The following is a 27,225-nucleotide window of genomic DNA, read 5'->3' on the forward strand; positions in this document are numbered from 1 at the left end:
GAAGGGTTAGGGTTGTGTTAACCCTGTCGTAATAACCACAGCTCGCCGCGTGACCGATGCTGGCCGCCACCCGCCGTCTTCTAGTTTTCACTGAAATGCAGTTTTTTCCCTCGCAGCCATATCAGTTTGAAAACTACATTCGATCATTGTCGTTCTCAGTTTACTCTGCAGAGCAAGAGCCAGTTAGCAAAGATGGCGGACACCGTGTTTACATTCTGGGAATGAAGTCTCGTCCCCCTATGGGTCCAAGTTTGCCCCACGCTGCGTAGGACAGGGAAAAATCTACTTTTTTACAACTCAGTGGAAAACTGAGGGAGAACAAATGCTACTGCTATTCTAGCGATACAAAGCTACATGCTAATCAGTGAAGTATTCCTTTAACTTCCTCAGACTCAATGATGGTTAAATGTCTCCATCGCCCCCTACTGTCTGTTAAAGGAACAGCTATAAGATTAAAGCAGCGATAGCATTTTTCTTTTTTACATAATATTATGTCTCTGGGTGTCCTCAAGAAGAACACTGTACAAGAATATGTGTGTGTTCTTGTATTTGTTACCCCGTTAGGACCATTAGTTAGTCATTAGTAAGGCCGAGGTAACGCTGCTCTCCTTCGGACACTAATCACCGAGCGTCTGCTGAGGCGAAGCTGATCACCTCCAATTCTGTCGCTGCCAAACTATATATAATACATCATATCTTAATACACAAACCACATTTTTGAATTCTAAATGACTCATTTCTCGCCTCAAATGATCTTAAAACTGCGCTCGAATTTTCTTTTCTCTGCTGCTATGCTGATACATGGCAGCCATGCCATTTCAGACCAAAGCAATGAATCAGACTCGATCAGCGTTAGCCCCGCCATCTGACTTTGATGGGCGAGTTTGACAGATAAATTAAATTAATGATCCACTGCAACATGGACCATGAAATAATTAAATGTGTCTTTAATGAATTAAATGTATTTAATTATTTAATGACACATTTAATGAATGATTTAATGGTGTATTTATTTATTTATTTATTTAATTTTGGCCCTTTTGGTCCTCCATAATTATTGTTGTAAGGACCAGACAATAATGATAAACCATGATTTTACAAAGAGATCAGTGAAATCATGGATCAACAAAACTGAAAACTCAGTGGACACTTTCATCTCATCAACTTTATCCAACGTGTTGCTCTGTTTTAAGGTTTGAAGTAAACAAAGGAACATTCCACTGATTTCAAACAAACACTCTCTTTAGCTCCACATACTGTGAACCAGGCATTATTTTCATTAGCTCTCATGTGCTGGAGTTCAGAGTTTTTGAATATTGAAGCAATTATTCTGTCAAATATTTAAAAAGCATTATTTAAAAACTCATCAGTAGACAACATAGATGGGCCATTCTACCGAATTCGTGCAAATTGCTGTCCCACAATAAAAAAACTATTTAACAAAATTATTAAGAATTCAGACCTTCAGTATTTACTAAGATTATGTTATGATCTAGTTAAACACAAGACTGTAACTAGATAGTAATTAAGCTAAATATATACAAAATCATCATTTATGCTACCTTCCTAGGTACTTTCTATTGGGAAGTAGTTGTCCCAATCTCTAAGCCCTAAATTTCAATCCATGAAAATAATACTTAAAAGAATTTTGTCATTTTTTCCAATGGTGTATTTTAAAATATATATTTGGTTTATTTTAAACAGAATGTAAAACATTTAGATTCATTTTGAAGTTTTTTTTTAAATTACAAAACATGCTTTAAAAAATGCTGTCCCACACTTTCATGTCACAACCGTAACACGAGTTGTTTTACCACATGGGTGGAGCCTGGTTTTAGTCACACCCCAGAATTTCTGACCAAGAAGTGACACTGCATCCCTGTCCCTCATGGCTGCATGGTGAGATATTACCTCTCATCATTTTTAAGTAAATGGGTTCCAAAGTCTGAAAATCAGCATGTTGCATTAATAATTGTCACAACCGTACACATATTATCTGCAAGTAAATACACTTTTGGGGGCTCAAAACAAAATATTATGTTTTGTTGTGTGTACAACTGTTCAAACATCTGTTCCTAGCCATTTACTTGTTAGCATGTTTGAGTTATGCTAGGAATTAGCTAAAAATGTCACAATCGTAACAGTCACAACCGTAACGAATTGTAACGTTACGGTTGTGACATAATCATTATGGTAGTGACAACATGTAATGGTAGTGACAACATGTAATGTTCCACATATTTAAGGACATTTTTCATCATTATTATTACATTATACTCTTAAAACATATTATTATTATTATTATTATTATTATTATTATTATTATTATTAATAATAATAATAATAATAATAATAATAATATTGTTATTATATTTGATTTGTAAAGCACATTTCATTCTTAAGAATCTCAGAGTGCTAAATAATGTATGACATGATAAGGAAAGAAGGAAAGAGAACGAAACAAGAAACGAAAGAAAGGAGGAAAGATCAAATCTATCAGTGATTTATCTGACAGGGAGCAAAGGAAGGTCAGAAGATCATGGCGAAAAAGACAGCAACATCACAGGCTATTGGTGAAAAGTCAAAGAGAGATGGAGAGATTGTGCACAACTTCCACGCCACCTCCCACACCCTCTGCCACGCCTTCTGCCACGCCTTCTCCCATGCCGCCTCACCTTCCACGCACTTCTAGTGAGACTGTTACTCCACGCACTTCTAGTGAGACTAATAAGAGACGTTCTGGAATGTGTGACCACAGAAAAATAAACTTGAATGGAAGAAAGAAAAATATAGAAAACGGTGCCATAGATTGTGCGTGAGGCCAGAGAAGTCAAAATGTTCCCCAAGAACAAAAACTCAGAAGGAAGTATGGAAGCACAGAGTTCCTGTGCATATCAGACCCTTCTTTTTCATAACACACTCATGCACGATTTGCAGAAAAAAATACAAGTCTGCCAATTATAAAGAGAAACATGGATTAAGAAGCACACTGACAAGCAGGTTGCTCAGAAAATACAATCTTGTTTCTATGCTCAGAGAAACACTAGGCAGCTCCCACAGGCAGCTCTCAACATGACTGCAGACATACCACATCTAAAGTTCACCTATCAGAGACATAACATAACATAACATTTGTGTTTGTAAAATTCACATTGTAAGGCAGGTTATGAGTTAATATTAAGCAATAAGGTTGAGGGGATATAATAACAACAACCTTGCAAACAAAATAGTGTGGCCACGACCAAAACAGTGCAGTCACTACCGTAACAGTGCGGTCACTACCGTAACAGTGCGGTCACTACCGTAACAATGAATGTTTTGTAAAATAAAATAAGAATTGAGTCATTCAATAACATTTTATGATAACTATTGGTTGAATGTACATTCAATGTAATAACTAATGAACTCTGAGATCTCTATGATCAGTGTAATTCATTTTACAAAAAAGATTCCATTTAAATTTTGATGATTCTTAGAAAATAAACTTTGAAATTTGTTTAAAAAATCATTTTAATTGATTTAGTTGTAAAACCCTTCATAATAAATTACTCAAATTATTCTTTAGAGGGTGTATGGACACAAAATATTAACAGATTAATATAATGTTTTTTATTGCAGTGTGTTGCTGTGTTACGGTAGTGACACATTTCAGGAGTGGAAAAACATTTCAAGAACAGGCAGACATTAATATATGAAATTTGACTGCGCCTTTACTAGATATGTGCCATAGAAATATGGTACAATATATGTATGGACAAGGTTTTTGGAAAAAAACAACTTTTGAAAATGTGTTTCCAACTCTGGACTTTGCACGAATTCGGTAGAATGGCCCAGATAAATTGAACCGATGCAAATGAAAAGGAAACACATGTTGACTGGTCAGGGTTAAACTGTTAGATATGTAATTATACATAATGTAATAAAGGTTATGAATATTATTAACATTGTAGATGAATACTCTTGGATTAAAGACACATTATGTTAAATGTTGAAACAGCTCGTCACAGGTTCAGGACGTTAGGACTGAAAAATCACACCATCATCGTTGGAGTTCTGTCACAGATCTGTTGAAGCAGCGTCACACACACACACACACACACACACACACACACACACAGACGCGCACGCACACACACACTCATCACGTTCACCAATGACACCTGTTGAGAGAAGACGACAGAGAAGAAGAGTCAGTGATGCAGCTCAGATGTGGAATAATAGGTTGTTTGGAGTTGTGTGAAAACAAATCAACAGAAGTATTTGGACTATTATGAAGTATTCAAATACATTCACAGTATTTTCATATGGAGTTTTGCAGCTTTAACAGCTTCAACTCTTCTTGGAAGACTTTGCTCAACATGTACATGTTTACAGCAGAGTCACTATCATGTCTGTGTCTGCAGCCTCTTCATGTTATTTGATATAATGTGAATGTAAATGACTTTCTCGTGGTTTTATGTGGTTTACACTTGAAGGTGTTTGTGGAAGACTTTTAAAAAAAGGTCAATGAAGTCTACTTTCTGGGAAATTGTCCTCATTTTTGACAGAAAAAGTGAAGAAAACTAACTCTAACATTGTCTTAAAAGAAGAGAATGACAACTTCATGTAAGCTTTAATAAACAGTAACAAACAACAGTTTGAATGAAATCCCTGCTGCTCCTGCTTCACTACTGCTGTGTTTAAAACACAAAGGTCAAATTCACTCTCTCTGTACTTACGTACTTACACTAACTCTTAGTTTGTTTCATGTCTTTTTCATTTGTTTCCATGTCTTGTCACTAGTTCTCCTGTCATCTTTCTTCCATGCAATCAACTCATTTCCCTCACCTGGTTTTCCATTGGCTCATTAGTCCCTCAGTGATTATATAGCAGCCCATTTTCAGATGGTCTTGTGTTGGTTTTTTGCTCCAGCATTTCTAGTTAGTCTTCTTGTTCTGATGTGTTTGCCTGTTTGTGACTGATTTCCTGCTTTTGGACTTAGTAATCTGCGTTTTCCTGCCTCGTTGTCGTGCTTTTGGGTTCTCCCTTGCCAAGGTGTCAATTCTTAAAGTCAGAGAAGACTCACTTTCATTTCTTTGCTTGTGATAAAGATCATTTCTTGATATTTTGCTCATTTCTTCATGCTTTTGTCAGAGTTTGAAGGAAAATGACGTTCCAGTCTGAAAGTGGCTACTTTGACGTTTTCTAACCAAACAAGATGTGCTGCTGTTTTTACAGTGTATGATACAGTGGATCTATAATCTGTGATGAAGTCAAACTACAAACAGCTGATGGACGCTCATCATGTGAGGCGCTCAGCTCTAGTCTGTGAGTAGCAGCAGCTCGTGGCTCGTCTGTTGTCTCTCTGTGTCTTTGTGTCCAATCATGAAGTCTGTCACTATTGTGCTGTCACAGCTTCACTGAGGAAACACTGATGTTTGTCTGACTGTGATTAGAACAACACTCTACTCACTCCAGAGTCTCCAGTCTGTAGTCTGGACTCTTCTGAAGATCACACAGAGGCTTCACTGCTGAATCCTGCAGCTGGTTCTGACTCAGGTCCAGGTCTCTCAGGTGTGAGGGGTTGGACTTCAGAGCTGAGACCAGAGAAGAACAGCTGATCTCTGTCAAACTGCAGCCCTTCAACCTGAATAAAGAATAAAACATGAGACTTTAGAACAATGTGTGTGTGTGTGTGTGTGTGTGTGTGTGTTTAAGGAGTTTATTTTATGCATCAGTGAATAAAATGAGTTTAATGTAAATGAAATGAAAGTTTAAAAAAACAACAGCAGCTTCAGTCAATGAACTCACCTCAGAGTCTCCAGTCTACAATGTGGACTCTCCAGTCCAGAACACAGCAGCTTCACTCCTGAATCCTGCAGCTGGTTCTGACTCAGGTTCAGGTCTCTCAGGTGTGAGGGGTTGGACTTCAGAGCTGAGACCAGAGAAGAACAGCTGATCTCTGTCAAACTGCAGCCCCTCAACCTGAATAAAGAATAAAAGTGTTTTGTTCAGCAGGTGAATTTTAATGTGTGAGTCAAATATCAGCTGTGAGGATGAAAATGTATCTGAACATTTTCTACAGTGTATTTAGAAAGCATGAGTCATGTGACTGTGAGACACACGAGTGTGTGAAGGTTCAGTTCAAGTGAACGTGAAGAATAAAGACGTTTGACGCAAAGAAACAGCAGCAAAATGACAAAGAAGTCACAGGTGAATTTCAACACAGCCTCACTTTTCACATCAAGTTCAACTCAATGAAATGAATCAATGATAAGAAGCAGAAACAGGTGGAGTCTGTGTGCAGGCTGTACACTGAGAGGTTCAATACTGCCCTCTACACTTCAAAGTCCTGAATCACACTTCTTCTCAACATCTTTACAATTCTATATTTTACACTTGATTTGATTCTTTGATTCATCTGTGTTTAGTAAACCAGCTTAAAGGTGCATTACCACCACCTTTATTGCTGCAAAGAATTCTGGGACACGGTCGTCCGCCAAAGATACACCAGATGAATCCTTCATGACGAGTCATGTGACAGTTGGGACACGCCCATGCCACGGTGCTGTGACACATGTTGAGAACATCTGGACCATGAGTCCACACTTTGAGGATCCAGCCTTATGAACTGAGACACAGCTGATTTGAAGATGAGAGGAAGCTCCTGTTTGTTTGTAAACAGTCACAGCTGTGACATCATCAACAACACTCATTCTGATTGGCTACATGTGAACATGTCAGAGGAGAAAGTGAAAAACATCAAGTTCAGTCAGAAAAGGTCAAAGCTGCGACTGACGTGAAAACTACAGCGACTGAAACACTTTAGAAAACAAAAAACACGTCAGCTGTGAAAAGATCCTGATTCTACATCAGAGGGAAGAAAAAGTGGAAACATGGAACAACCATCACTGATTCAACTCATGTGACAACATGAATGACTTTCAGTTGTGGATGAAACATCTGACATTTACAACAGTAACAGAGAGTCAGTGAACTCACCCCAGAGTCTCCAGTCTACAATGTGGACTCTCCAGTCCAGAACACAGCAGCTTCACTCCTGAATCCTGCAGCTGGTTCTCACTCAGGTACAGTTTTCTCAGGTGTGAGGGGTTGGACTTCAGAGCTGAGACCAGAGGAGAACAGCTGATCTCTGTCAAACTGCAGCCCCTCAACCTGAATAAAGGATAAAAGATGAGACTTTAGAACAATGTGTGTGTGTGTGTGTGACTGTGTGTGTGACTGTGTGTGTGTGTGTGTGTGTGTGTGTGTTTGTGAGAGAGACTGTGTGTGTAAGGAGTTTATTTTATTCATCAGTGAATAAAATGAGTTTAATGTAAATAAAATGAAAGTTTAAAAAAACAACAGTAGCTTCAGTCAGTGAACTCACCACAGAGTCTCCAGTCTACAATGTGGACTCTCCAGTCCAGAACAAAGCAGCTTCACTCCTGAATCCTGCAGCTTGTTCCAGCTCAGGTTCAGTTTTCTCAGGTGGGAGGAGTTGGACTTCAGAGCTGAGACCAGAGAAGAACAGCTGATCTCTGTCAAACTGCAGCCACTCAACCTGAATAAAGAATAAAAGTGTTTTGTTCAGCAGGTGAATTTTAATGTGTGAGTCAAATATCAGCTGTGAGGATGAAAATGTATCTGAACATTTTCTACAGTGTATTTAGAAAGCATGAGTCATGTGACTGTAAAGTCCCGGTCGACTGGACCATTAATCAGTCCATACGTTCTGGTTCCACTCAAATTCTGATAAGTCGACTTGTTGTCGTGTTAATTTCACACAGTCTTTGGTTCATTTGATTTCATCTGGAGGAATGTACCAAGTGCTTATGAGGGTGTTTTCAGAGCCCCCCTGTTCCACAGATCACACCCCCCTTGTTTTCAGTGTTTTGGATTAGCCCAACCCACAGGAGACAGAAAGACTACAGAACGTGTGGTGGTTTTATTTCATGCTGAGCTACAGTCAGTCGTCCTCTAACATGTCACAGACGTCACAGTGTGGCAGCATTTTACAAAAACAGATGCTGATAAAAAAGTCAAATGCAAAGTTTGCCAGCAACAGTTTTCATATCACAGCGAGACTACAAACATATCATATAACAATGCTAAGCTAACTTGTCTGTGTTATGTTGCTCGGTCCGTTTTGAGTACATGATCATATCAGAATGAGCATATTTCATGTTTTAGTTTAATAATCATTGATTGGTTTTATAACTGCAGACGCACTCGCCCACAACAACAGCAGCGATCTGTTTGTGTCTCAGCCGTGAAGCTGAGCTCCTGTGTTCAGTGTCTCTGTGTGAGGACATGAGACAAATCATCTCAATATTCCTCAACAGTTTATATCGCACTGATATCAACGTAGTATAGTAGTGTTGTAGTCAAGACCACCTAAACCGAGACCAAGTCCAGACCAAGACATTGAGGGGTCGAGACCGAGACAAGACAAAGGCCGTTAGCGTCGCTTTGCAGAATGAACAGTCTTTGTGGTTCAGGTAAGCACATTTTATTCTAGATGAGTTGACTGACATCTTCTCACGGCCTCTTCTCCTGTCACTCACATGCACTTTTGTGGGGGGCGTGTGAAAGGGGGCGGGAGGGGTGACGGCCGTTAACGGTGACAAACATTTCAAATGATAAACGAGTCAAGTTATTGTTTTTACCTGAAGAAATACGATTTACACACAATCACAGTAATGATATTAACAAGTTCATCCAAACATGCACTGGCGATTTATTAATATCCCCACAGTTGTGGTCTTGACCGAAATAAAATAAAATTAAATCCAGAGTCCGCTTTGTCCGAGACCGAGACAAGACCGAGTAAAAATGCAGTCGATTCAGAGACGAGACCGAGACCTTCAAAAAGTGGTCTCGAGACCAAGACCGGTCTCGAGTACTACAACACTATAGTATAGTATATAGTATACTTTCAGAACTCATGTGCTATGATATTACAAATGCACGAGATGCAAAACACTTTCAGAGCCGTCAAGAAAAGATCCTGATTCTACATCTGAGGGAAGAAAAAGTGGAAACTTGGAACAACCATCACTGATTCATCTGATGTGACAACATGAATGACTTTCAGTTGTGGATTAAACATCTGAGATTTACAACAGTAACAGAGAGTCAGTGAACTCACCACAGAGTCTCCAGTCTACAATGTGGACTCTCCAGTCCAGAACACAGCAGCTTCACTCCTGAATCCTGCAGCTTGTTCTCACTCAGGATCAGGTCTCTCAGGTGGGAGGAGTTGGACTTCAGAGCTGAGACCAGAGAAGAACAGCTGATCTCTGTCAAACTGCAGTCCCTCAACCTGAATAAAGAATAAAAGTGTTTTGTTCAGCAGGTGAATTTTAATGTGTGAGTCAAATATCAGCTGTGAGGATGAAAATGTATCTGAACATTTTCTACAGTGTATTTAGAAAGCATGAGTCATGTGACCGTGAGACACACGAGTGTGTGAAGGTTCAGTTCAAGTGAACGTGAAGAATAAAGACGTTTGACGCAAAGAAACAGCAGCAAAATGACAAAGAAGTCACAGGTGAATTTCAACACAGCCTCACTTTTCACATCAAGTTCAACTCAATGAAATGAATCAATGATAAGAAGCAGAAACAGGTGGAGTCTGTGTGCAGGCTGTACACTGAGAGGTTCAATACTGCCCTCTACACTTCAAAGTCTTGAATCACACTTCTTCTCTATGGAGGACCAAAAGGGACACAATTAAATAAATAAATATACCATTAAATCATTCATTAAATGTGTCATTAAATAATGAAATGTGTCATTAATGAATTAAATACACCGGGAACCATCACCTTACCGTGGTGGAGAGGTTTGAGTGCCCCTGTGATTCTGAGAGCTGTGTTGTCTGGAGCCTAGTGCTCCTGGTAGGGTCTCCCAAGGCAAATTGGTCTCAGGGGAGGGGCCTGACGAAGAATGGTTCAAAGACCTCATGAAAAAACGACAGAGGAAGAGAGTGACCCTACCCGGAGGAAGCCCGGGGCCCCCGCCTGGAGCCAGGCCCAGACGGAGGGCCCGTGAGCGAACGCCTGGTGGCCGGGTCTACCACGGGGCCCAGCCGGGCACAGCCCGAACAAGTCCCGTGGCCTCTTCATCGTCCTCCTGTGGACCCACCACCTGCAGGGAGATCGACTGGGGTCGGGTGCGTTGCCACATGGGTGGGCGTGAAGGTCGGGGATCTCGACGTACTGGACCTGGGCGGCAGAAGCTGGTTCTGGGGACGTGGAACGTCACCTCGCTGTGGGGAAAAGAGCCGGAGCTTGTGCGGGAGATGGAGCGCTACCAATTAGATCTGGTGGGGCTTACCTCCACACACAGCATTGGCTCTGGAACCACATTCCTGGATAGGGGTTGGAAGTTATTCTTCTCTGGAGTTGCCCAGGGTGTTAGGTGCCGGGTGGGTGTGGGGATACTCACAAGCCCCCGGCTGAGTGCTGCTGTGTTGGAGTTTACCCCGGTGGACGAGAGGGTCGCCTCCCTGCGCCTTAGGGTTGCGGGGGGGAAAGCCCTGACTGCTGTTTGTGCTTATGCACCAAACAGCAGCTCGGAGTATCCGGCCTTCTTGGAGGCCCTAGATGGAGTCCTGCAAGGGGCTCCGTCGGGGGACTCCATAGTTCTGCTGGGAGATTTCAACGCGCACGTGGGCAGCGATGGGGAAACCTGGAGAGGCGTGATTGGGAAGAACGGCCTACCTGATCTAAATCAGAGTGGTCGTTTATTGTTGGATTTCTGTGCAAGTCATGGACTATCCATAACAAACACCATGTTCGAGCATAAGGACACTCATAAGTGTACTTGGTACCAGAGTGTCCTTGGCCGAAGGTCGATGATTGATTTTGTGATCGTTTCATCTGATCTGAGGCCGCATGTTCTGGACACTCGGGTGAAGAGAGGGGCCGAGCTGTCAACTGATCTGGTGGTGAGTTGGGTCAGGACTCTGGATAGACCTGGTAAACCCAAACGTGTAGTGCGGATGAACTGGGAACGTCTGGAGGATTCCCCTGTCCGAGAGGCCTTCAACTCTCATCTCCGGCGGAGCTTTTCCTGTATCCCTGTGGAGGCTGGGGACATTGAACCTGAATGGGCAGTGTTCGAAAGACTCTATTGTGAAAGCTGTAGTGGAGAGCTGTGGCTGCAGGGCTTTAGGTGCCTCAAGGGGCGGTAACCCTCGAACATCGTGGTGGACATGGTGGTCAGGGAAGCTGTCCGACTGAAGAAGGAGTGTTTCCAGGATATGTTATCCCGGAGGACTCCTGAGGCAGTTGCAAGGTATCGACAGGCCCGAACGGCAGCAGCATCTGCTGTGGCAGACGCAAAGCAGCGGGTATGGGAGAAGTTCGGAGAGGACATGGAGAAGGACTATCGGTCGGCACCAAGGTGTTTCTGGAAAACCATTCGGGGCCTCAGGAGGGGAAAGCGGGGGACCATCCAAGCTGTGTACAGTAAGGATCGGACACTGTTGACCTCGACTGAGGAGGTAACCGGACGGTGGAAGGAACACTTTGAGGAACTCCTGAATCCGACATCTGCACCCTCTGTGGTGGAGGCAGAGAGGGAAGCTGATGGGGGATCATCGTCAATCTCCCTGAGGGAGGTCACTGAGGTGGTTAAACAACTCCGCAGTAGCAAGGCCCCAGGGGTTGATGAGATCCGCCCAGAAATGCTGAAGGCTCTGGGTGTGGAGGGGCTGTCTTGGATGACATGTCTCTTCAACATTGCGTGGAGGTCGGGGTCAGTGCCGAAGGAGTGGCAAACTGGGGTGGTGGCCCCCCTTTTCAAAAAGGGGGACCTGAGAGTGTGTGCCAATTACCGGGGCATCACACTTCTCAGCCTCCCTGGTAAGGTTTACTCCAAGGTACTGGAAAGGAGGGTTCGACCGGTAGTCGAACCTCGGATTCAAGAGGAACAATGCGGATTCCGTACTGGTCGTGGAACAACGGACCAGCTCTTTACTCTTGCAGGGATCCTGGAGGGGGCCTGGGAGTACGCCCATCCGGTCTACATGTGTTTTGTGGACCTGGAGAAGGCGTATGATCGGGTTCCCAGGGAGATACTGTGGGAGGTGCTGCGGGAGTATGGGGTGAGGGGGGCACTACTTAGGGCCATCCAATCCCTATACGCCCAAAGTATGAGCTGTGTCAGGGTTCTCAGCACTAAATCAGGCCTGTTTCCTGTGGGTGTTGGCCTTCGCCAGGGCTGCGCTTTATCACCAATCCTGTTTGTGATTTTCATGGACAGGATATCGAGGCGTAGTCGTGGGGGAGAGGGGTTGTGGTTTGGCGTGCTTGAGATCACGTCGCTGCTTTTTGCAGATGATGTGGTTCTCATGGCTTCGTCGGCCTGCGACCTTCAGCGCTCACTGGATCGGTTCGTGGCCGAGTGTGAAGCGGTCGGGATGAGGATCAGCACCTCTAAGTCTGAGGCCTTGCCCCAGGTGAAGGAGTTCAAGTATCTCGGGGTCTCTGAGTGAGGGGACGAGGGAGCCGGAGATGGGCCGGAGAATCGGAGCGGCTGGTGCGGTACTGCATTCGCTTTACCGCACGGTTGTGACGAAAAGGGAGCTGAGCCAGAAGGCAAAGCTCTCGATCTACCGGTCAGTCTTTGTTCCTATCCTCACCTATGGTCATGAAGGTTGGGGTCATGACCGAAAGAACGAGATCGCGGATACAAGCGGCCGAAATGGGATTCCTCAGGAGAGTGGCTGGCTTTTCCCTTAGAGATAGGGTGAGAAGCTTGGTCATCCGGGGGGAGCTCGGAGTAGAACCGCTGCTCCTTCACGTTGAAAGGAGCCAGTTGAGGTGGTTCGGGCATCTGGTGAGGATGCCTCCTGGGCGCCTCCCAAGGGAGGTATATCAGGCACGTCCAGCTGGGAGAAGGCCTCGGGGTAGACCTAGGACAAGGTGGAGAGATTACATCTCCACTCTGGCCTGGGAACGCCTCGGGATCCCTCAGTCGGAGCTGGTCAATGCGGCTCAGGAAAAGGAAGTTTGGGGTCCCTTGCTGAAACTGCTGCCCCCGCGACCCGACCCCGGATAAGCGGAGGATGATGATGATGACCATTAAATCATTCATTAAATGTGTCATTAAATAATGAAATGTGTCATTAATGAATTAAATACATTTAATTCATTAATGACACATTTAATTATTTAATTAATTAATTGATGACACATTTACTTATTTCATGGTCCATGTTGCAGTGGATCATTAATTTATTTTATCTGTCAAACTCACCCATCAAAGTCAGAGGGCGGGGCTAACACTGATCGAGTGTGATTCATTGCTTTGGTCTGAAATGGCATGGCTGCCATGTATCACAGCATAGCAGCAGAGAAAATAAATATAAACCTGAAATAAATATTTTTCTTGGTCCTCGAGTGCAGTTTTAAGATCATTTTAGGCAAGAAATGAGTCATTTAGAATTCAAAAATGTTGTTTGTGTATTAAGATATGATGTATTATATATAGTTTGGCAGCGATGGTATCGGAGGTGATCAGCTTCGCCTCAGCGGACGCTCACTGATTAGTGTCCGACGGAGAGCAGCGTTACCTCGAATCCACACTTGGAGGATCCAGCCTTATGAACTGAGACACAGCTGATTTGAAGATGAGAGGAAGTTCCTGTTTGTTTGTAAACAGTCACAGCTGTGACATCATCAACAACACTCATTCTGATTGGCTACAGGTGAAGGTGTCAGAGGAGAAAGTGAAAAACCAAGTTCAGTCAGAAAAGGTCAAAGCTGCGACTGACGTGAAAACTACAGCGACTGAAACACTTTAGAAAACAAAAAACACGTCAGCTGTGAAAAGATCCTGATTCTACATCTGAGGGAAGAAAAAGTGGAAACATGGAACAACCATCACTGATTCAACTCATGTGACAACATGAATGACTTTCAGTTGTGGATGAAACATCTGACATTTACAACAGTAACAGAGAGTCAGTGAACTCACCCCAGAGTCTCCAGTCTACAACGTGGACTCTCCAGTCCAGAACACAGCAGCTTCACTCCTGAATCCTGCAGCTTGTTCAGACTCAGGTCCAGGTCTCTCAGGTGTGAGGGGTTGGACTTCAGAGCTGAGACCAGAGAAGAACAGCTGATCTCTGACAAACTGCAGTCACTTAACCTGAATAAAGAATAAAAGATGAGACTTTAGACAAAGTTGCTGCTTGAAACCAGTAGTATTGTTATTATTATTAATATGATACTATAATTAAAGTTGATATCAGTCTAATGTTTATGTCTCATTAATAGAACATCAATAACATTGTAGTTGTATAAAAATGTCATAAGTCCTGTTTAAACTTAGAAGCTGACACAACTGTTATATTTCTGCTCCTGGTCTCTCTCTTCTGTCTCTACCTCACCTCCCTCTTTCACTTTCTCTCTCCCTCCTCTCCTCTGTCCTCCATTTTGTCCTTTCACCACAACCGGTCGAGGCAGATGCTGCACATGTTTGAGTCTGGTTCTGTCACAGATTTTCTCTCCACTGCCCCCTAGTGTTTGTTCATTGTGTAAACTGTTGGTTTCTCTTGTCTTTCTGTCTTATCATGAACAGAGACTTGAGAGAATGTTGTGATTTGGTGTTTTCATTCAGTTCAAAACAAGAATCACAACCAGCTGACAAATCTTCACATTCATCATTTAAAACATCTCCAGAAACAAACTGAGAAGAATGAGAAGAACTGACTTCTGTGTGTATTTGATAAACCAAACCATGAATCATCACTGACTGATGATGTTATTGATCATGTCTGAACTCACTGAGCCTTCCTGCAGTTCCTCACAGCTGGAATCAGTCTCTGTTTCCCCTGGTCTGATGTTCTGTACTTGCTCAGGTCCAACTCATCCAGAACCTCCTCAGACATCTGCAGCATGTAGGCCAGAGCTGAGCAGTGGATCTCAGAGAGTTCCTGTTCTCTGTTCTTTGACTTCATGAACTCTTGGATCTCCTGATGCACTGATTGGTCATTCATCTCTGTCAGACAGTGGAAGATGTTGATGCTTCTGTCAGGTGAGATGTTCTCTGTGTTCATCTTCTTCAGGTTCTTAATGACCCTCAGGATGATTTCTGGACTGTTCTGATTCTGACCCAGCAGACTGCCTAAGAGTCTCTGGTTGGACTCCAGACAGAGTCCATAAAGGAAGCGAACAAACAGGTCAAGGTGACCATTTTCACTTTGAAGGGATTTCTCCATGGCTGCTTTCAGGAACACATCCAGAGATAAGTCACTCTTAGCAACGGTTCCAAAAAATGAGGAGAGCTCGTTAATAAAATTAGGTTTTCTCAGGAAGTTCTTCAGGACCTCCGTCTCCCTGTTGGTGAAACAGTGGAACATGTAGACTGCAGCCAGAAACTCCTGAACGCTCAGATGAACAAAGCAGTAGACTGATTTCTGGAAGATCACGCTCTCTCTTCTGAAGATCTCTGTACAAACTCCTGAGTACACCGAGGCCTCTGTCACACTTAAACCACACCGCTCCAGGTTTTCTTTGTAGAACATGATGTCTCCTTTCTCCAGATGTTCAAAGGCCAGCCTCCCCAGCTTCAGAAGAAAGTCCCTGTCGGCCTCTGTCAGCTCCTGTGGACTCGTCTCACGTCCTTTATCGTACTTGTTCTTCTTCCTCTTGGTCTGAACCAGCAGGAAGTGTGAGTACAGGTCTGTCAGGGTCTTGGGTAGCTCTCCTCTCTGCTCTGTGGTCAACATGTGCTCCAGAACTGTAGCACTGATCCAGCAGAAGACTGGGACTTGACACATGATGTGGAGGCTCCTGGACGTCTTGATGTGTGAGATGATTCTGCTGGACAGATCTTCACTTCTGGATCTCTTCCTGAAGTACTCGTCCTTCTGGTCGTCAGTGAAGCCTCGTACTTCTGTTATCCTGGCAACACATGTAGGAGGGATCTGATTGGCTGCTGCAGGTCGAGAGGTTATCCAGATGAGAGCCGAGGGAAGCAGATTCCCCTGGATGAGGTTGGTCAGCAGAACATTGACTGATGACCTGTGTGTGACGTCAGAAACCAGCGTCCTGCTGCTGAAGTCCAGTGAGAGTCTGCTTTCATCCAGGCCGTCAAAGATGAACAAAGGTTTACAGACAGCAAGCTTCTCTGCTCTGACCTTCTCTAATGTTGGATAGAAAACATGGAGCAGTGTGAGAAGACTGTGCTGCTGATCTCTGATCAGGTTCAGCTCCCTGAACGAGAGCACAATCAGCAGATTCACGTCCTGGTTTTCCAAACCCTCGGCCCAGTCCAGAGTGAACTTCTGCACCGAGAAGGTTTTTCCAACACCAGCGATGCCGTTGGTCAGGACGACTCTGATGCTCCCCTGCTGGTCAGGTAAGGCTTTAAAGATGTCGCAGCACTTGATGGAAGTGTCCTGGACTGTCTTTTTCTTGGAGGTCTTCTCCAGCTGCATCACCTCATGTTGAGTATTGACCTCTTCACTCTGTCCCTCTGTGATGTAGAGCTCAGTGAAGATCCTGTTCAGGAGGGTTCTACTTCCTGTTCCTTCAGTTCCTTCAGTCACATGTTCAAATCTGCTCCTCAGACTGATCTTATGTTCATCTAGAACCTTCTGCAGAAGAACATCTGCTGAAAGACAAGAGACAAAGAATGTGAGCAGCTGAGGATTATTTTCATCAGCCACAGAACAACTAAAAAAGTGTTTTAATAAAAAACCCTGACAGTGTCACATCTTTATGTGATATTGTTGTATTCTGAAAGACAGAATCATTCTAGAATAACTGTGATGACTGTGAAGTAAAGTGTATCATCTGCATAGAAAACAACAACAATAATAGAAAAGCTGGAAAATGAGTGTAAACAATCCTGTGTTGAACCTGTAGGGGGCAGCAGAGGATTAAACTGAATCATCTTCATTATCACTTTCATTAACACGAGGAACAGATTTCACTTTGAAACATTTTTCTCTTGTTCTTTCATTTTAAAAGTTTGTTGGTCTCTGTTTATGAAAGTGAAAGTGATGAAGAACAAATGTGAATGATCTGTTTGGTCTCATGCTCTTTACCTGGTCCTGGTCTGGGTCTCTGTCCACACTGGGGACAGCAGGAGTCTCCTGGTGGACCAGACTGGTCCCAGTATGAGGAGATGCAGCGTCTGCAGAACCAGTGACCGCAGCTGGTGGAGACTGGATCCTTCAGGACGTCCTGACACAGAGGACAGCGGGATGTCTGCTCGTCCACAGAAACAGCAAACTGGTCTCTGTGAAGACATTTCTTTATTACTAACATGTCAGGGACAGGTGGACATGTCTCTGTGAAGACATTTCTTTATCACTGACATGTCGGGGACAGGTGGACATGACTCTGTGAAGACATTTCTTTATCACTGACACGTCAGGGACAGGTGGACATGTCTCTGTGGGGACATTTATTTATCACTGACACGTCGGGGACAGTTGGACATGTCTCTGTGGAGACATTTCTTTATCACTGACACGTCGGGGACAGGTGGACATGTCTCTGTGGAGACATTTCTTTATCACTGACACGTCGGGGACAGTTGGACATGTCTCTGTGGAGTCATTTCTTTATCACTGACACGTCGGGGACAGGTGGACATGTCTCTGTGGAGACATTTCTTTATCACTGACACGTCGGGGACAGGTGGACATGTCTCTGTGGGGACATTTCTTTATCACTGACACGTCGGGGACAGTTGGACATGTCTCTGTGAGGACATTTCTTTATCACTGACACGTCAGGGACAGGTGGACATGTCTCTGTGAAGACATTTCTTTATCACTAACACGTCAGGGACATGTCTCTGTGAAGACATCCTCACAGGTCTAACCCTGAGGCTCATCCTCACACTCTCTCTGACTCGTCAATGGTTTGACTCATTGATCCGTTTCATCAGATTCTGAATCAGTTCAGTTCAGTCTGTTGCTCACACACACATTTAGTTCTTCTTCCTTCACAAAAGTCCAGTCAAAGACGTTTCCCTCCAACAGATGGAGGTTATTTCTTATCTTAATTCAAGAGCATATCATATTGATTTGAGAGCATTATTTATTGAGTCTCTTACTTTGTCTCTGAGGCTCCAGGTTCATGACTGAAGTTTAAAGGTATTCCCATAGACTCATCACTCTTCACAGACAGACCGCTGGGTCCTGGAGACTCTGCTCTCTGTGTCTGGTTCTGACCTCTGCAAACACAAACATCACATGATCACTGATGATGGTCTTTGTTTAGACACTTTGATCACAAAGCAGATTTCAGGTTTACAGCCTGTGGTCGCTGATCTTTGTGTAAAGACTGATCCTCTACAGCAGCGGTCCTCAACCTTTTTTGCGCCATGGACCGGCCTTTAATACAAAAATATACTACTTTCAGGGATAGGTGGACATGTGTCTGTGGAGACATTTCTTTATCACTGACACGTCGGGGACAGGTGGACATGTGTCTGTGAAGACATTTCTTTATCACTGACACGTCGGGGACAGGTGGACATGTCTCTGTGGAGACATTTCTTTATCACTGACACGTCGGGGACAGGTGGACATGTCTCTGTGGGGACATTTCTTTATCACTGACACGTCAGGGACAGGTGGACATGTGTCTGTGAAGACATTTCTTTATCACTGACACGTCGGGGACAGTTGGACATGTCTCTGTGAGGACATTTCTTTATCACTGACATGTCAGGGACAGGTGGACATGTGTCTGTGAAGACATTTCTTTATCACTGACATGTCGGGGACAGGTGGACATGTGTCTGTGAAGACATTTCTTTATCACTGACACGTCGGGGACAGGTGGACATGTCTCTGTGGAGACATTTCTTTATCACTGACACGTCGGGGACAGGTGGACATGTCTCTGTGGGGACATTTCTTTATCACTGACACGTCAGGGACAGGTGGACATGTGTCTGTGAAGACATTGCTTTATCACTGACACGTCGGGGACAGTTGGACATGTCTCTGTGAAGACATTTCTTTATCACTGACATGTCAGGGACAGGTGGACATGTCTCTGTGGGGACATTTCTTTATCACTGACACGTCGGGGACAGGTGGACATGACTCTGTGAAGACATTTCTTTATCACTGACACGTCAGGGACAGGTGGACATGTCTCTGTGAAGACATTTCTTTATTAATAACGTGTCAGGAACAGGTGGACATGTCTCTGTGAAGACATCCTTACAGCTTTGTCTCACAGTGGTTCTGATGGACTGTTGTAAAGGTCTAACCCTGAGGCTCATCCTCACACTCTCTCTGACTCGTCAATGGTTTGACTCATTGATCCGTTTCATCAGATTCTGAATCAGTTCAGTTCAGTCTGTTGCTCACACACACATTTAGTTCTTCTTCCTTCACAAAAGTCCAGTCAAAGACGTTTCCCTCCAACAGATGGAGGTTATTTCTTATCTTAATTCAAGAGCATATCATATTGATTTGAGAGCATTATTTATTGAGTCTCTTACTTTGTCTCTGAGGCTCCAGGTTCATGACTGAAGTGTAAAGGTTTGTCCATAGACCAGTCACTCTTCACAGACAGACCGCTGGGTCCTGGAGACTCTGCTCTCTGTCTCTGGTTCTGACCTCTGCAAACACAAACATCACATGATCACTGATGATGGTCTTTGTTTAGACACTTTGATCAAAAGCAGATTTCAGGTTTACAGCCTGTGGTCGCTGATCTTTGTGTAAAGATTGATCCTCTACAGCAGCGGTCCTCAACCTTTTTTGCGCCATGGACCGGCCTTTAATACAAAAATATACTACTTTCAGGGACAGGTGGACATGTGTCTGTGGAGACATTTCTTTATCACTGACACGTCGGGGACAGGTGGACATGTGTCTGTGAAGACATTTCTTTATCACTGACACGTCAGGGACAGGTGGACATGTCTCTGTGAAGACATTTCTTTATCACTGACACGTCAGGGACAGGTGGACATGTCTCTGTGGAGACATTTCTTTATCACTGACACGTCGGGGACAGATGGACATGTGTCTGTGAAGACATTTTTTTATCACTGACACGTCGGGGACAGGTGGACATGTCTCTGTGGAGACATTTCTTTATCACTGACACGTCGGGGACAGGTGGACATGTCTCTGTGGAGACATTTCTTTATCACTGACACGTCGGGGACAGGTGGACATGTCTCTGTGGGGACATTTCTTTATCACTGACACGTCGGGGACAGGTGGACATGTGTCTGTGAAGACATTTCTTTATCACTGACACGTCGGGGACAGGTGGACATGTCTCTGTGGGGACATTTCTTTATCACTGACACGTCGGGGACAGGTGGACATGTGTCTGTGAAGACATTTCTTTATCACTGACACGTCGGGGACAGGTGGACATGTGTCTGTGAAGACATTTCTTTATCACTGACATGTCGGGGACAGGTGGACATGTGTCTGTGAAGACATTTCTTTATCACTGACACGTCGGGGACAGGTGGACATGTCTCTGTGGAGACATTTCTTTATCACTGACACGTCGGGGACAGGTGGACATGTCTCTGTGGGGACATTTCTTTATCACTGACACGTCAGGGACAGGTGGACATGTGTCTGTGAAGACATTTCTTTATCACTGACACGTCGGGGACAGTTGGACATGTCTCTGTGATGACATTTCTTTATCACTGACACGTCAGGGACAGGTGGACATGTCTCTGTGGGGACATTTCTTTATCACTGACACGTCGGGGACAGGTGGACATGACTCTGTGAAGACATTTCTTTATCACTGACACGTCAGGGACAGGTGGACATGTCTCTGTGAAGACATTTCTTTATCACTGACACGTCAGGGACAGGTGGACATGTCTCTGTGGGGACATTTCTTTATCACTGACACGTCGGGGACAGCTGGACATGTGTCTGTGAAGACATTTCTTTATCACTGACACGTCAGGGACAGGTGGACATGTCTCTGTGGGGACATTTCTTTATCACTGACACGTCGGGGACAGCTGGACATGTGTCTGTGAAGACATTTCTTTATCACTGACACGTCAGGGACAGGTGGACATGTCTCTGTGGGGACATTTCTTTATCACTGACACGTCGGGGACAGCTGGACATGTGTCTGTGAAGACATTTCTTTATCACTGACACGTCGGGGACAGTTGGACATGTCTCTGTGAGGACATTTCTTTATCACTGACATGTCAGGGACAGGTGGACATGTCTCTGTGGTGACATTTCTTTATCACTGACACGTCGGGGACAGGTGGACATGACTCTGTGAAGACATTTCTTTATCACTGACACGTCAGGGACAGGTGGACATGTCTCTGTGAAGACATTTCTTTATTAATAACGTGTCAGGAACAGGTGGACATGTCTCTGTGAAGACATCCTTACAGCTTTGTCTCACAGTGGTTCGGATGGACTGTTGTAAAGGTCTAACCCTGAGGCTCATCCTCACACTCTCTCTGACTCGTCAATGGTTTGACTCATTGATCCGTTTCATCAGATTCTGAATCAGTTCAGTTCAGTCTGTTGCTCACACACACATTTAGTTCTTCTTCCTTCACAAAAGTCCAGTCAAAGACGTTTCCCTCCAACAGATGGAGGTTATTTCTTATCTTAATTCAAGAGCATATCATATTGATTTGAGAGCATTATTTATTGAGTCTCTTACTTTGTCTCTGAGGCTCCAGGTTCATGACTGAAGTGTAAAGGTTTGTCCATAGACCAGTCACTCTTCACAGACAGACCGCTGGGTCCTGGAGACTCTGCTCTCTGTCTCTGGTTCTGACCTCTGCAAACACAAACATCACATGATCACTGATGATGGTCTTTGTTTAGACACTTTGATCACAAAGCAGATTTCAGGTTTACAGCCTGTGGTCGCTGATCTTTGTGTAAAGATTGATCCTCTACAGCAGCGGTCCTCAACCTTTTTTGCGCCATGGACCGGCCTTTAATACAAAAATATACTACTTTCAGGGACAGGTGGACATGTGTCTGTGGAGACATTTCTTTATCACTGACATGTCGGGGACAGGTGGACATGACTCTGTGAAGACATTTCTTTATCACTGACACGTCAGGGACAGGTGGACATGTCTCTGTGGGGACATTTATTTATCACTGACACGTCGGGGACAGTTGGACATGTCTCTGTGGAGACATTTCTTTATCACTGACACGTCGGGGACAGGTGGACATGTCTCTGTGGAGACATTTCTTTATCACTGACACGTCGGGGACAGTTGGACATGTCTCTGTGGAGTCATTTCTTTATCACTGACACGTCGGGGACAGGTGGACATGTCTCTGTGGGGACATTTCTTTATCACTGACACGTCGGGGACAGGTGGACATGTCTCTGTGGGGACATTTCTTTATCACTGACACGTCGGGGACAGTTGGACATGTCTCTGTGAGGACATTTCTTTATCACTGACAAGTCAGGGACAGGTGGACATGTCTCTGTGAAGACATTTCTTTATCACTAACACGTCAGGGACATGTCTCTGTGAAGACATCCTCACAGGTCTAACCCTGAGGCTCATCCTCACACTCTCTCTGACTCGTCAATGGTTTGACTCATTGATCCGTTTCATCAGATTCTGAATCAGTTCAGTTCAGTCTGTTGCTCAAACACACATTTAGTTCTTCTTCCTTCACAAAAGTCCAGTCAAAGACGTTTCCCTCCAACAGATGGAGGTTATTTCTTATCTTAATTCAAGAGCATATCATATTGATTTGAGAGCATTATTTATTGAGTCTCTTACTTTGTCTCTGAGGCTCCAGGTTCATGACTGAAGTGTAAAGGTTTGTCCATAGACCAGTCACTCTTCACAGACAGACCGCTGGGTCCTGGAGACTCTGCTCTCTGTCTCTGGTTCTGACCTCTGCAAACACAAACATCACATGATCACTGATGATGGTCTTTGTTTAGACACTTTGATCACAAAGCAGATTTCAGGTTTACAGCCTGTGGTCGCTGATCTTTGTGTAAAGACTGATCCTCTACAGCAGCGGTCCTCAACCTTTTTTGCGCCATGGACCGGCCTTTAATACAAAAATATACTACTTTCAGGGATAGGTGGACATGTGTCTGTGGAGACATTTCTTTATCACTGACACGTCGGGGACAGGTGGACATGTGTCTGTGAAGACATTTCTTTATCACTGACACGTCGGGGACAGGTGGACATGTCTCTGTGGAGACATTTCTTTATCACTGACACGTCAGGGACAGGTGGACATGTGTCTGTGAAGACATTTCTTTATCACTGACACGTCGGGGACAGTTGGACATGTCTCTGTGAGGACATTTCTTTATCACTGACATGTCAGGGACAGGTGGACATGTGTCTGTGAAGACATTTCTTTATCACTGACATGTCGGGGACAGGTGGACATGTGTCTGTGAAGACATTTCTTTATCACTGACACGTCGGGGACAGGTGGACATGTCTCTGTGGAGACATTTCTTTATCACTGACACGTCGGGGACAGGTGGACATGTCTCTGTGGGGACATTTCTTTATCACTGACACGTCAGGGACAGGTGGACATGTGTCTGTGAAGACATTGCTTTATCACTGACACGTCGGGGACAGTTGGACATGTCTCTGTGAAGACATTTCTTTATCACTGACATGTCAGGGACAGGTGGACATGTCTCTGTGGGGACATTTCTTTATCACTGACACGTCGGGGACAGGTGGACATGACTCTGTGAAGACATTTCTTTATCACTGACACGTCAGGGACAGGTGGACATGTCTCTGTGAAGACATTTCTTTATTAATAACGTGTCAGGAACAGGTGGACATGTCTCTGTGAAGACATCCTTACAGCTTTGTCTCACAGTGGTTCTGATGGACTGTTGTAAAGGTCTAACCCTGAGGCTCATCCTCACACTCTCTCTGACTCGTCAATGGTTTGACTCATTGATCCGTTTCATCAGATTCTGAATCAGTTCAGTTCAGTCTGTTGCTCACACACACATTTAGTTCTTCTTCCTTCACAAAAGTCCAGTCAAAGACGTTTCCCTCCAACAGATGGAGGTTATTTCTTATCTTAATTCAAGAGCATATCATATTGATTTGAGAGCATTATTTATTGAGTCTCTTACTTTGTCTCTGAGGCTCCAGGTTCATGACTGAAGTGTAAAGGTTTGTCCATAGACCAGTCACTCTTCACAGACAGACCGCTGGGTCCTGGAGACTCTGCTCTCTGTCTCTGGTTCTGACCTCTGCAAACACAAACATCACATGATCACTGATGATGGTCTTTGTTTAGACACTTTGATCACAAAGCAGATTTCAGGTTTACAGCCTGTGGTCGCTGATCTTTGTGTAAAGATTGATCCTCTACAGCAGCGGTCCTCAACCTTTTTTGCGCCATGGACCGGCCTTTAATACAAAAATATACTACTTTCAGGGACAGGTGGACATGTGTCTGTGGAGACATTTCTTTATCACTGACACGTCGGGGACAGGTGGACATGTGTCTGTGAAGACATTTCTTTATCACTGACACGTCAGGGACAGGTGGACATGTCTCTGTGAAGACATTTCTTTATCACTGACACGTCAGGGACAGGTGGACATGTCTCTGTGGAGACATTTCTTTATCACTGACACGTCGGGGACAGATGGACATGTGTCTGTGAAGACATTTTTTTATCACTGACACGTCGGGGACAGGTGGACATGTCTCTGTGGAGACATTTCTTTATCACTGACACGTCGGGGACAGGTGGACATGTCTCTGTGGAGACATTTCTTTATCACTGACACGTCGGGGACAGGTGGACATGTCTCTGTGGGGACATTTCTTTATCACTGACACGTCGGGGACAGGTGGACATGTGTCTGTGAAGACATTTCTTTATCACTGACACGTCGGGGACAGGTGGACATGTCTCTGTGGGGACATTTCTTTATCACTGACACGTCGGGGACAGGTGGACATGTGTCTGTGAAGACATTTCTTTATCACTGACACGTCGGGGACAGGTGGACATGTGTCTGTGAAGACATTTCTTTATCACTGACATGTCGGGGACAGGTGGACATGTGTCTGTGAAGACATTTCTTTATCACTGACACGTCGGGGACAGGTGGACATGTCTCTGTGGAGACATTTCTTTATCACTGACACGTCGGGGACAGGTGGACATGTCTCTGTGGGGACATTTCTTTATCACTGACACGTCAGGGACAGGTGGACATGTGTCTGTGAAGACATTTCTTTATCACTGACACGTCGGGGACAGTTGGACATGTCTCTGTGATGACATTTCTTTATCACTGACACGTCAGGGACAGGTGGACATGTCTCTGTGGGGACATTTCTTTATCACTGACACGTCGGGGACAGGTGGACATGACTCTGTGAAGACATTTCTTTATCACTGACACGTCAGGGACAGGTGGACATGTCTCTGTGAAGACATTTCTTTATTAATAACGTGTCAGGAACAGGTGGACATGTCTCTGTGAAGACATCCTTACAGCTTTGTCTCACAGTGGTTCTGATGGACTGTTGTAAAGGTCTAACCCTGAGGCTCATCCTCACACTCTCTCTGACTCGTCAATGGTTTGACTCATTGATCCGTTTCATCAGATTCTGAATCAGTTCAGTTCAGTCTGTTGCTCACACACACATTTAGTTCTTCTTCCTTCACAAAAGTCCAGTCAAAGACGTTTCCCTCCAACAGATGGAGGTTATTTCTTATCTTAATTCAAGAGCATATCATATTGATTTGAGAGCATTATTTATTGAGTCTCTTACTTTGTCTCTGAGGCTCCAGGTTCATGACTGAAGTGTAAAGGTTTGTCCATAGACCAGTCACTCTTCACAGACAGACCGCTGGGTCCTGGAGACTCTGCTCTCTGTCTCTGGCTCTGACCTCTGCAAACACAAACATCACATGATCACTGATGATGGTCTTTGTTTAGACACTTTGATCACAAAGCAGATTTCAGGTTTACAGCCTGTGGTCGCTGATCTTTGTGTAAAGATTGATCCTCTACAGCAGCGGTCCTCAACCTTTTTTGCGCCATGGACCGGCCTTTAATACAAAAATATACTACTTTCAGGGACAGGTGGACATGTGTCTGTGGAGACATTTCTTTATCACTGACACGTCAGGGACAGGTGGACATGTCTCTGTGAAGACATTTCTTTATCACTGACACGTCAGGGACAGGTGGACATGTCTCTGTGAAGACATTTCTTTATCACTGACACGTCAGGGACAGGTGGACATGTCTCTGTGGAGACATTTCTTTATCACTGACACGTCGGGGACAGGTGGACATGTGTCTGTGAAGACATTTCTTTATCACTGACACGTCGGGGACAGGTGGACATGTCTCTGTGGAGACATTTCTTTATCACTGACACGTCGGGGACAGGTGGACATGTCTCTGTGGGGACATTTCTTTATCACTGACACGTCAGGGACAGGTGGACATGTGTCTGTGAAGACATTTCTTTATCACTGACACGTCGGGGACAGTTGGACATGTCTCTGTGAGGACATTTCTTTATCACTGACATGTCAGGGACAGGTGGACATGTCTCTGTGGGGACATTTCTTTATCACTGACACGTCGGGGACAGGTGGACATGACTCTGTGAAGACATTTCTTTATCACTGACACGTCAGGGACAGGTGGACATGTCTCTGTGAAGACATTTCTTTATTAATAACGTGTCAGGAACAGGTGGACATGTCTCTGTGAAGACATCCTTACAGCTTTGTCTCACAGTGGTTCGGATGGACTGTTGTAAAGGTCTAACCCTGAGGCTCATCCTCACACTCTCTCTGACTCGTCAATGGTTTGACTCATTGATCCGTTTCATCAGATTCTGAATCAGTTCAGTTCAGTCTGTTGCTCACACACACATTTAGTTCTTCTTCCTTCACAAAAGTCCAGTCAAAGACGTTTCCCTCCAACAGATGGAGGTTATTTCTTATCTTAATTCAAGAGCATATCATATTGATTTGAGAGCATTATTTATTGAGTCTCTTACTTTGTCTCTGAGGCTCCAGGTTCATGACTGAAGTGTAAAGGTTTGTCCATAGACCAGTCACTCTTCACAGACAGACCGCTGGGTCCTGGAGACTCTGCTCTCTGTCTCTGGCTCTGACCTCTGCAAACACAAACATCACATGATCACTGATGATGGTCTTTGTTTAGACACTTTGATCACAAAGCAGATTTCAGGTTTACAGCCTGTGG

At 44.3% G+C, this 27,225-nt stretch overlaps 2 protein-coding genes across 8 annotated transcripts in view; one reads left to right on the plus strand and one right to left on the minus strand.

Moving 5' to 3' along the window:
* LOC131468264 (NACHT, LRR and PYD domains-containing protein 12-like) overlaps nucleotides 1–27,225 on the plus strand; it is a 211,408-nt gene that overhangs the window by 67,417 nt on the left and 116,766 nt on the right. The gene's annotated exons all lie outside the window — the stretch shown is intronic.
* Nucleotides 4,598–25,852, minus strand: LOC131468960 (NACHT, LRR and PYD domains-containing protein 12-like). 7 transcript variants are annotated; one of them, XM_058643700.1, is made up of 14 exons: nucleotides 25,769–25,852; nucleotides 24,105–24,224; nucleotides 22,753–22,872; nucleotides 21,654–21,773; nucleotides 19,471–19,590; nucleotides 18,067–18,186; nucleotides 17,048–17,241; nucleotides 14,781–16,608; nucleotides 13,969–14,142; nucleotides 9,131–9,304; nucleotides 7,370–7,543; nucleotides 6,982–7,155; nucleotides 5,791–5,964; nucleotides 4,598–5,626 (listed from the first exon to the last, which is right to left on the minus strand). In XM_058643700.1, exons 1-14 carry the CDS (start codon nucleotides 25,816–25,818, stop codon nucleotides 5,449–5,451), a joined length of 3,720 nt encoding a protein of 1,239 aa, XP_058499683.1. In that variant the 5' UTR covers nucleotides 25,819–25,852; the 3' UTR covers nucleotides 4,598–5,448. The 7 variants fall into 7 exon arrangements, with proteins under 7 accessions (XP_058499683.1, XP_058499682.1, XP_058499685.1 ...); XM_058643699.1 differs by having other exon boundaries at nucleotides 14,781–16,611; XM_058643702.1 differs by lacking the exon at nucleotides 18,067–18,186 and having other exon boundaries at nucleotides 14,781–16,611.

The sequence above is a fragment of the Solea solea genome, chromosome 11 (assembly GCF_958295425.1).
Source record: "Solea solea chromosome 11, fSolSol10.1, whole genome shotgun sequence".
In the NCBI taxonomy this organism is placed as follows: domain Eukaryota; kingdom Metazoa; phylum Chordata; class Actinopteri; order Pleuronectiformes; family Soleidae; genus Solea; species Solea solea.